At 32.2% G+C, this 10907-nt stretch overlaps 1 protein-coding gene across 1 annotated transcript; it reads left to right on the top strand.

The window, feature by feature from the left end:
• The first annotated feature begins 274 nt into the window (after nucleotides 1-274).
• On the top strand, nucleotides 275-2041 carry LOC141678208 (transcription factor PRE6-like). Its single transcript, XM_074484476.1, has 2 exons — nucleotides 275-960; nucleotides 1588-2041. The coding sequence occupies exons 1-2, from the start codon at nucleotides 832-834 to the stop codon at nucleotides 1738-1740; spliced, it is 282 nt and encodes a 93-aa protein (XP_074340577.1). The 5' UTR covers nucleotides 275-831; the 3' UTR covers nucleotides 1741-2041.
• The last annotated feature ends 8866 nt before the right edge of the window (nucleotides 2042-10907 follow it).

Raw genomic sequence — 10907 nt, 5'->3', positions numbered from 1 at the left:
CTTGTTAGCTCGGATTTTGTAAAATATCAAAATTCATAATCAAGTGATTTGTGATTATCCAAATTCCAATTTATCGGATTTTGGATTGAATATTTGGCATTTTACGAATCAATATGAAGAAAATTATTGTATTAATTTAAGCCGATTTAATTAGATAACATGGGGTGTGTGCATTCTCTGACACAAAGAGGCCCGCAATTTTGGGCGAAAAACACACACATTTCTCCCAAGCTCTCCCAATTCTAACTTACGAACCCAGTTTGGGACACAGAAGGGACAGACAGTATGGAGTATCTCTCTCATAGTGGCACACTCTCACTTATTTATTTTTGAATTATGCATACACATATAATATATGTTCATTGCATATTAATATGATTCTTCTAGATCTCCTCCCTGCAAGTCTTCAACTCCAGTCTCTATTTAAATATACAACTAGCCCACTTCTTTCTCCCATGCACTTGTTTTTCTATTAATTCTGATCCCTCTCTATTTCAATTCTCTAGCTGCAGCTTCCTTCATCTTTCTCTCATCTCTCTGACCTTAATAACTAACTAACTCTCTCTCTCTCTCTCTCTCTCTCTCTCTCTCTCTCTCTCTGAATTGATTGCCTTCCAGTCATTTCAAGATCCATCCTCATTATATGTGTATCCACCTTCAACATTATATCTCTAAACTGCTCTGACATATAGTAGTTCAACTATCAAGTTAAAGTGTACATCAAGCTCTGACCACTGACCAGCACTTCCTGGAACTTTGAATACCTCACTGATTCTTTAACCGTATCTTACGTATAAGAGCATATATAGTACCTAGTACTGTTTCAGAACAATGTCTAGCAGAAGGTCACGTTCAAGACAATCAACTGGAACTTCCAGGATAACTGACGATCAGATCGCAGATCTCGTTTCCAAGTTGCAGCAACTTATTCCTGAAATTCGAAGTAGACGTTCCGACAAGGTAATTACCGCTTGCTGTTGTCCTCTATTTACATTTACCATTTTTTATAACATTCATTTTGGCTGCAGCAACCTTCAATCATAACATTCGTTTTCCACAAAAATAAATGCATGGGATACCCTATCTGACACACACACACACACACACACACACACATATATATATATATATAAACTTTTGGCTATGGTAGAAGAATAAAAATTCCTCACCTTACACATATAGATATGTTAATTAGATGTGTAATGATATGCATCATTGGCTGGAAGATGGGTGACAACCATATATAAGCTCTCACGCATTTAATTCTTGTGTTTCACTTCATTACATTTCAAGTATTGTGGGTCTCAATCTGAATACTCTTAATTACAAATACTTATTGCAAAAAATTTATGAAGAGTACTACCTGGAGTACTCTCTAATTAATAATAAGATTATGTTGATATCTTCGTGTACCCCCTTAAGGTTTTAGGGAGGTTAATTAATAACATATATATGTTCAGCAAGAAGAACGTATTTAGAGAACAATATGTGTTGCAATGTTTTGCAAAGTACTCCAATATAATTGGTATTAGTAATATTGTAACATTCTTATATAGCAAAACTAAAATTCATTTTTATAATATGTAGGTTTCAGCTTCGAAAGTACTGCAGGAGACTTGCAACTACATAAGAAACTTGCACAGAGAAGTGGATGACTTAAGCGACCGACTGTCTGAGCTTTTGGAGTCCACGGACACTGATAGTGCTCAAGCTGCAATTATAAGAAGCTTACTCATGTGATATACAAATACACCCCATCTATATCACTCTATTTCGATCTACTATAGTACATTCGCGGTAGGGAATTAGCGTTTGCTGATAAACGGGGCTTCATAATTAAAGATTTAATTGTTGCTTAGCCTCTATAATAAAATCATGTATTATCTAATATATTATACAGCTTGTCTGTCTGTTTATCTATCTATTATGTAATGTATATATAAACGTCTATTCAGGGCTGCAATGTAGGGACACGTTTCCCGTTTTACGTTGTAAGATTTGATCGAAGTCTAATCACTGTATGCATCAAACTATTATACTCCCTCTGTCTCTTAATACGTTTCTCATTTTGACTTTTTAAACTGTTCACGGTAACGGTAAGCGATTGACTATTAATTTACATCTAATCTATAAAAGCAAATATAGTCATGAGTGATCTTGTTCGATTCGTATTCATAAATACTTTAATACCGTGAAATTTTTATATTTAATACTATTATGAAGTTAAAGATAACAAATATAGTAATCAGTGATCTTGTTCGATTCGTATTCATAAATACTTTAATACCGTGAAATTTTTATATTTAATACTATTATGAAGTTAAAGATATTAACAATCAAAAGTGTGCATTGACAAACGTGTCCAACACAAATGAGAAACGTTTTTAGGGACAGAAGGAGTAATACATTGGCAGAAGGTTTGGCTGGGCTAGCTAGGGCAATCTTTTATACTATATATAATATAATGCAGCTCAGTTCCCCATTTTAATAATACATGGAGTTGCTGGTTTTGATTAGGGTTGTTCACGAATCGAGCCGAACCGAGTTTTGAAATAAATGAGCCGAGTTTTAATTTTTTTTCTGACGAACCGAGCCGAGCCGAGCCGAGCTTTCTTACCGAACTGAAAAACGTGTTCGAGCTCGAGCTCGGTAACTATCGAGCCGAACGCGAGTTTGTTCGCGAACAAATAAGAGCCGAATAGAGCATAAGTGTTATCGAACAGCTCGTTAAGAGCTCGTTAAATATACAAATATTACAAATAAAAACATTAGCCCAATCCAAATAATCAAGCCTAGCCCAACTAAAACCCTAAAGCATACTAGTCAGATGACTCAGACCTACGTTCGTTCGTTCATTCTCCAAACCAAATCCCTAAATTTCTTAAAAAATCAATTCCCCTCACTTACGGCTTAAATCCCTAAATATCCAAAACAAATCCAGTAACAGTTACCAAATCTGAGATTCCCCGTTAATGTTCTCTTCCATGTTCTCATTTTGTTTAATTTTGGATTATGTAAGTAGGTTGTTCTGGGGTTTGCGGTGTTTGAAGATGCTGAATTGTTTTAATGGAAGTTTAATATTTTGGTATTGAATTTGAAATGCTTTTTCATTTTGTTGGTTTAACCGTTTAAGTATTTAGCTATTTGTTTATATTGCTTGTAATTGAATGTCATGTGTAAAGCCTAATTGATATTGAGTGTTTTTGTCATGGTTTAAGTATTTAGTTATTTGCTCACAGAGAGACCCAAGTTGTAACATCTAAGTAGGAATACAACTAAAGTGACTCATTTGGTAGCTATGCATCTCTTGAAATGTTTACGGTAATGATTATTTCTGAAAGTTTAAGAATATTTGAAAACTTTAAAGCAAATAATTTGAAAATTTGAGAAAATATTAGTGACTATTACGTGCAGTGTTAGATTAGATATATTTTATCAATATGAAAGCCTTGATGTTCTCTTTGCTTAGTTTAATCTCAAGGCTCTCATCTTCTGATATATCGAGTAATTTCAAGTAATAGTCATAATCTCAAGGCTCTCATTTTTGGAGTCATACAAACCTTCTGAGATAAAATGACTATTTATCCATTAGTTAGTATTTTGGCAGTTAGATGAAATATGCCATTGTATTGTTGTATACTCACTCTCCATTTTTATGGAGCCTCTTTCCATAGACATATTACGTATTCTTTCAAAGCTAATATAATTGTCACTTTTAATTTCCTAGTTTAGAATAAGGGCTTCTATTCTTTTATCATTTAAAATATAAGCAACAGACTATTGGTAATAAATTATACATTTCTTTTAAAAGGTGACCAAATATTTTGGACATCCATGAATTGTGCATGTCATGCTTAATATGGGATAAATGATAGAATTTACCAGGTTCGGAATACTGGGAGCAAGTGGAAGGAGTGTGCTCCTTTCTTAAGGTATTTTATGATGTCACGAAGGTTGTTTCCAGAACAAGTTATTCAACTTCTAATTTGTTTTTATCAGAGATAAGAAGGGTCAAGCAGATAATGGACAAGAAGGCCATTGATCCAAATATGCATGTTCAAGAGATGGCACGAAAAATGGAATTAAAATTTGAGAAATATTGGGGGGAAACTAACTTGGTAATGTCAATTGGTGCTTTCATGGATCCACGGTTTAAAATGAAACTTCCAGCCTTTCTTTTCCTATTCTTTATCCAATTGCAAGTGATGCTGAAACAAATTTGTCATATTTATCGAATGCCTTGAGTCATTTGTATTTTGAGTATTGCAGGGAAGAAAAGAATGCTAACAAAAAAAGGAATGAATCTGGGGTGTCTTCTTCTGATGCTAATTTCATTATTGAACAAAGTGAAACACCTCAATGGATCAATGATTACGAGAGTTTTATTCGAGATAGTGGCAATATTATTCGAGAGAGTTTTATTCTTTCGAGGCTTAGCTGTATGGACTCGACCTTTTCCTTCTGCACTTGTTCATATTTTATTTTGCAGTATTTGATCCAAATTCATCAAAGTTATAATTGGAGAAAAAAAATCCTTGATGATAATTTTAATAACAAATTTGCAGTGGTTGGTTCTGCAAATTTGTTATTAAAATATAAATTTTATGTTTAGCTATGCATTATTCAGTTAAATTATATTTAGCTGTACAATTATCGCTTTTAACCTTATGATATGAGTACCTTACATCTCGCGTAAACCTATGTACTAAAAGTTTGTAAGAATCTCAACTACATGAACAACTCATGTTGTAAGATACAAAGCATATTAGAATTTTTTTCAATCATTTATACAGAGCAGCTCCTGATGAACATCATCGTATGTATTTTCTATCATTTATTCTAGTTTATAATTTTTACTTTGTTTGTTTAGTTTTCAAATGATGCACAGGCTGATGAAGTTCATGTTGGAGTTGGGATCAAGCTGCTGCAACTTGTTATTCGAGAGAGTTGGAATAACAAGTTCATGTGGCAGTATTATTCGAGAGAGTTGGAAATTTATTTTGGTTTTAAATTTTTTGTAATGTAATCTAAAAGCATCGAAAGAATGTTGATAGTTGGGGGAATTTTATGTGTATTTTTGGAAGTTGCTTGAGATCTTTATATATATTTATAATGGATTTTATCCAAAAACTATTAGAAACAGGGCTTGTATTATAAAAATATTCTAAAAATATTATATTTTTCGAGTTTTAACGAGCCGAGCTCGAGCCGAACATGAACCGAACATACTTAAAGCTCGGTTCACACACATTTTCTTAACGAAGAGATTTATGTGTTCGAGCTCGAGCTGGAGTTCTTAACGAACCGAGCCGAACCGAGCTCATATCGAGCCGAGCTCGAGCTTGTTCGCGAACAGCTCTGTTCGTGAACAACCCTAGTTTTGATTGTACGTTTCGAATTTCTTAATTTGTTTCATGAGGAAGTTTTGTCCTATGCATATTTTATATATATCTTCCAAGTATTACGGTTATAATTAAGTTATATGTATGCATCCAAATAACATAATATATATGATTCGTATTTTAATTTCTTAATAATGTTAACTTAAAAAAAACTCAAATAGTATATATGTACATTCCACTATCAGATTAGTGATGCTAAATGATGTTAATTATATATTTTAATTTAGAACCCCTGCGATACACGGATTTTTTAATATTATATAATTTTTTAAATTTTAATTGAATTGGAAGTTTTAAAATACTTAATTTTTTTACTCAAATTTTTATATGATATGGTTGACAATAATTATACATATACACATATATATTTGATATTTTTATTTAGAGTTATTCAGATTTAAAAAAATAATATTAATAATTAATATATATAATATACTTGTTATTTCTATATGTGTTTATGAAATGTAATTATTTTTAATTTAAACGATAAGTTTTAGTCCAAGTCAATAATATACGAATCACATTTAATATACGAATCACTTGTCCTCGTTCGACACATTCTCTAATAAAGTGATATTGCACATGTTATTCCCTAACAATCTAACAAAGAATTACAGAAGGGGGTTGAATATAATTCTGGCTACTTTTCAATTTTAAGAACAATTCTTCTACAAATAAATAACTGTGTTTGACTTAACAATGGTGCAGAATGAAAGTAGTGTAGAAATCAAAATATAAAGTATTTAAATACAAGTATTTAAATACAAGTACTTAAAAACTTTTTGGTGGATTGAACTTTTCCACCAGAGATATATATTAAGTAGAGAACTCTGTGTTACAAAATTGTACACAGCCGCTTACAAGTTGAACAACAAGAATATAGAAATTCTTTACAAATTTTCCCTAATCTATTTCTCTAGTAATGCTCACTAACTTGGATACTATTCAACTTGCTACCTTTGGTTTATATATCACCAAGTTACATGATAAAAAGATAAGATAATAAGACAAATTATTTCTAGTCTAATTTCATGCTTCTACACTTCTCTTTCCAGCATCTTTGAATATCTTCAGTTTAACATGAAAGTGGAAATGCTTATTTGTTCTCTAAACCCTGAATTAGGCTGCCACATTCTATTTGCATACAATCAACGCATGTGACTGTCAATTCACTATCAACTGCTCTTTTAAATCTGATCATCCGTTGAAACTCAGATTGATCATCCATTGAAACTTTGTGAATCTTCTGTCGAGACATATGTTGATCATCCGTTGAAACCATGTGAATCATCCGTTGAGACTGTTTTATTGACATTTGACTCCATTTCATTTATACAATATTACAAGGCATCTAATATTTACAATTTACCATCCTACCTTGCATATCAATCTAGTAGTCAACATGACTTAAACATTCTAAAACATCTAGTTCACTAAGTTACTTTAAGTATGCAGAAATGTTCTACTAATCTTATTGTTGCATAAGCTACTCTTTCAACGGATGTTGAATTGATCATCCGTTGAAAGCTACAATTTCACTTAAATAAAATCTACTAAGCGTTTTGTTCAACTTATCATCCGGTACACAACATATTCCTAACAATACATTTATGTACTTACTTCTACCATGGAACTTTATATATTTTGCAAGGTCTATGGCTGATATGTTGTCAATACACAGCACAACCGAACCTATGAACTCAGAAGTGATTTGACTAAGAACGTACGAAGCCATATAGCTTGGCATAATGTTATTGTGGCAGCAATGAACTCTGCTTTGCACGAAGACAAAGCCACATCTCATTTTTTATGTGAAACCCATGTTATGACACTCTCATTCAAGTAAAAAACCCTGCCACTTATACTTCTTCTGTCCAAATGATCGGCTAAGTCACTTTAAGCAAACCCATTTAAAATATTATTTCCACTATCTTTAGAATAAACTAGGCCTAAATGTACTATTACTTTCACATACCTCATGATTCACTTCACGACATCCAAAATGGTTGGTCTTTCCATGTATCGACTAACTATTCCCACACAATATGCAATGTTCGGTCTAGTATGCACCAGTCAACAAAGTCCATCTACTAGACTTTAAAACTTAGTTGAATTAACACCTTCCCCTTTCTCATCACACGTGATTAGTTCAATTGGATCCGTGGGATAAGTTGTAGGATTGCATTCCAGTATACCTATCTGTTAGATATTGAATGTTTTGAAATATAACACAGAGGGGGGTGAATTTGTTTCTTGGATTTTTCTTTATTTAAGCTTTTTGGACTATGGTTTGAACAAATCAGTTATAGAAATGTAGAGATATTGATGTAAGCACAAATAACACAAACACACAATATAAAAAACTTACTTAATTGTATTAGTTAAGTTAGTCTTAATACAAATTCCGTGTTCTTAAGAAAATAAGAACTCAACTTCTATATTAAGAGAATACAAGAAATTTAGATATGTTTGTTACTTGTGAACTAATAACCCGTGCATGCTTTATAAACTAGCAGCACGGGTTTACAAGACTTGCACTAAAATGTACTAAACTACTTTTTAAAGCAACCTTTTTCTATTTTCATTTCTAGCTTAGAAAATCTGTGCAGAATCTTACAGGTCGGTGACCGCCCTTTGTCCAGTTAATCTTGGCCCTTGATCTTGTATTCTTCCAGCTACTTTGTAGACTTTTCAATCTAGTGAATAGATCATTTATTGACTGATAATATTTAATCTTGAACTTGTCTATATTCTGAATTTAAGAAGTATGTAGAGATCTTCAGTTTGTTTTATAGAGAAGTGACATCTCGATAAGTATAATGACTTATCAAGATTTTTGAGTTCTCTATAGGTATACTTGAATTTTCGAGGTCTCTAGATCCTTGCAAGTGAAATGACTTGTCGATATGTCTGAGATCTCTACATATAGAAATGACTTGTCAATATCTCTAAGATCTCTATATACACATTTTAACTTATCGATATTTTTGAGATCTCTATATGAGAAATTGACTTGTCGATATCTCCAATTTTTTCACATCTTCATTTGACTTGTCGATATCTCTGAGTTCTCTACATGTAGAATTGACTTGTCGATATCTTCAATTCTCTACATATTCATTTGACTTTTTGATATATCTGAGACTTCTTTATAAGCCATTTTGGACTTCTCTACAAGTCATTTTGGACTTTTCGATATAACTTGATCCGTGAATTGTCAATATGTCGACTTAGAAACATTTTTCATAGAACCTGTTTATTCAACTCCAAGCTTCTACATCTTTTCTCTGAGGCATGATCATGGCTTGATCTTTTTCCAGAGTTTATTCCATAGCTTGAATATGTTCACAGAAAAATCCCCCAGTCTAATCTTCTAACCATTTTTACAGACTCAAGAAATATAATACAGAACAGAGATTTAGATTATCACTAGGGTTGTCAATGTGAATTAGTCTTGTTATTATATAGGCATGTCTAGCACAACAATATCCCCCAATTTGTGAGAAGGTTGCTTATCATAAATTCATGCCTGATAAAAAGACTAACCCTAAGCTAAAATAAAAAACATATAAATTGACAGATTTGACAAATACAGGCTTTTATACATTGAGTAATTACATCAGTTCAAACATTACAGACATTAGGTGATTTTTTCATAGCCTGGTTCTTTCCTAATGAGGTCCTTAAAATTTACTAGCACTTGAAGTTCTTCAATTATTTTTGTCCCTCTTAAGGCATCCACTAGCTTGAGCCATTCATCCAATAAGTAATTATTGAGGTAACCAACCCTGAACCTTGAAAATCTGCCAACTTGAATATTTAGAAAATATTCATCTTTTGAGATTCTACTCAGCCCCCTTGCCTTGAGTTCATTTGACATTTGTTCAAACATTTTTATCTTCTTGCACTATGCCATAAATGGCCTGATGCAATGTTTTTTGAAGTGTTACAAGCATTTCGTTGCAATAGCTAAGAAATTCTTATGCTATTGTAACAGTACTGATTAGGTGTTACAATAACGCTAAAGGTAGTGTTGCATGGGAGTGACAGTGTTGCACAATTTGTATCACCAGTACTTGCTGTTACATTAGCTAATATTTTTCATTTTAAAAATTTTAAAGTGAATATATCATCAAAAAATTATAATTATAATTATATTTTGGATTATTTATGACTAATGAATATAATACATAATATTATAAAAAAATTAAATTTATTATATTTTATTTAAAAAATAACTAATATGATATTTAAATAAAATAAGATATTTTTAATAAATGTAAAATTACATAATTTACAGTTTTGTACTTCAAAATTAAAACAAAAAAATGTTAGACATAGTTTTCTAGGTGAAATGGTGTGGACGGTAATTTCCCCCTAAACTAAAATACACATTTTATACTTTCCCTCCAAACAGTCCTGACTTATAATTTCACCTCTCTCGTCACTCTCTTTAAACCCGATCTTTCTCTCTCCCACAAAATAAAAATTAAATTATCAGTGTGTTGAGTGTAAAAGGGGGATGGCCATCATGAATTTGGTGTATGACTTAGTAGCCCGATTGTTTGGAGGGGGTATAATTAGAGTGTTGAAGAAAGAAGTGGATGGAAAGCAGATGGGCTTCATTCTTCGTGTTCGCCAGGACCTCTCCCCTCTTCAAGACGACACCATCCTCTTAGAAATTGATCCGACTAAAGAGCCCTTCCCACTCGAGTAATTAACTATTATTACCTAGCCCCGTATTATTCAAGCTTTGTCTACTTTTTATTAGTCTTTTTTAATTCTCTTGTTTCACTACTACTGACTCTAGTACTTCTTATCTAGCTCTCGTATATGAATGCTGGGGGTAATTGTAGCCTCATGGTAATTGTTGATTTATATGGTATTTTAGTTATCTTCCTGTTAATGATCCTATCTGTCAATCTTTATTTGAATTATGTTAACTTTTGGGGGAAAATTACAATTGGGTTGCAGTTTTATTTATGCATGGGTTTGCTTCGAATTGAGAATGAACTGAATAATGGTATATAGATACACATACATATACATATTCTCCGATTAGGGTTACTAACTTTTGATTTTTTTTCTCAATTTGCAGGGACAGGGGTTTTATAAATTGGGGCTTTTGATATTTCCCTAATTAAGTGGTAAATACAAGCAGTTTAATAGCTTTAAACTATTTTTTGAATAGTTTAATAGACTTTGAATGTAGATTGTTTTGGTGTAGTTATTTTAGTTGGTGGATGGAGTTGAGACTTGGTGGATGAAGTTGGGAGTTATTTGAATGGTCATGTAGTAGTGGTATGTTTGGGACTTATATTATGGGATTCTTTTGAAAACAGGAATGACATTTCAAAAATTTATATATTAACTGTTACATTAGCCTAATATACTGTTACAGTATCTTACATTTAGTGTTACATAATTGTGAAATGTGTGTTACATTAATGTGGAATTTGTGTAACAATAGATAAATATAGTGTTACAATAGGTTATGTGGGCCCA

The sequence above is a fragment of the Apium graveolens genome, chromosome 8 (assembly GCF_009905375.1).
Source record: "Apium graveolens cultivar Ventura chromosome 8, ASM990537v1, whole genome shotgun sequence".
Classification (NCBI taxonomy): Eukaryota; Viridiplantae; Streptophyta; class Magnoliopsida; order Apiales; family Apiaceae; genus Apium; species Apium graveolens.
This window is presented reverse-complemented; position numbering and strand designations above follow the sequence as displayed.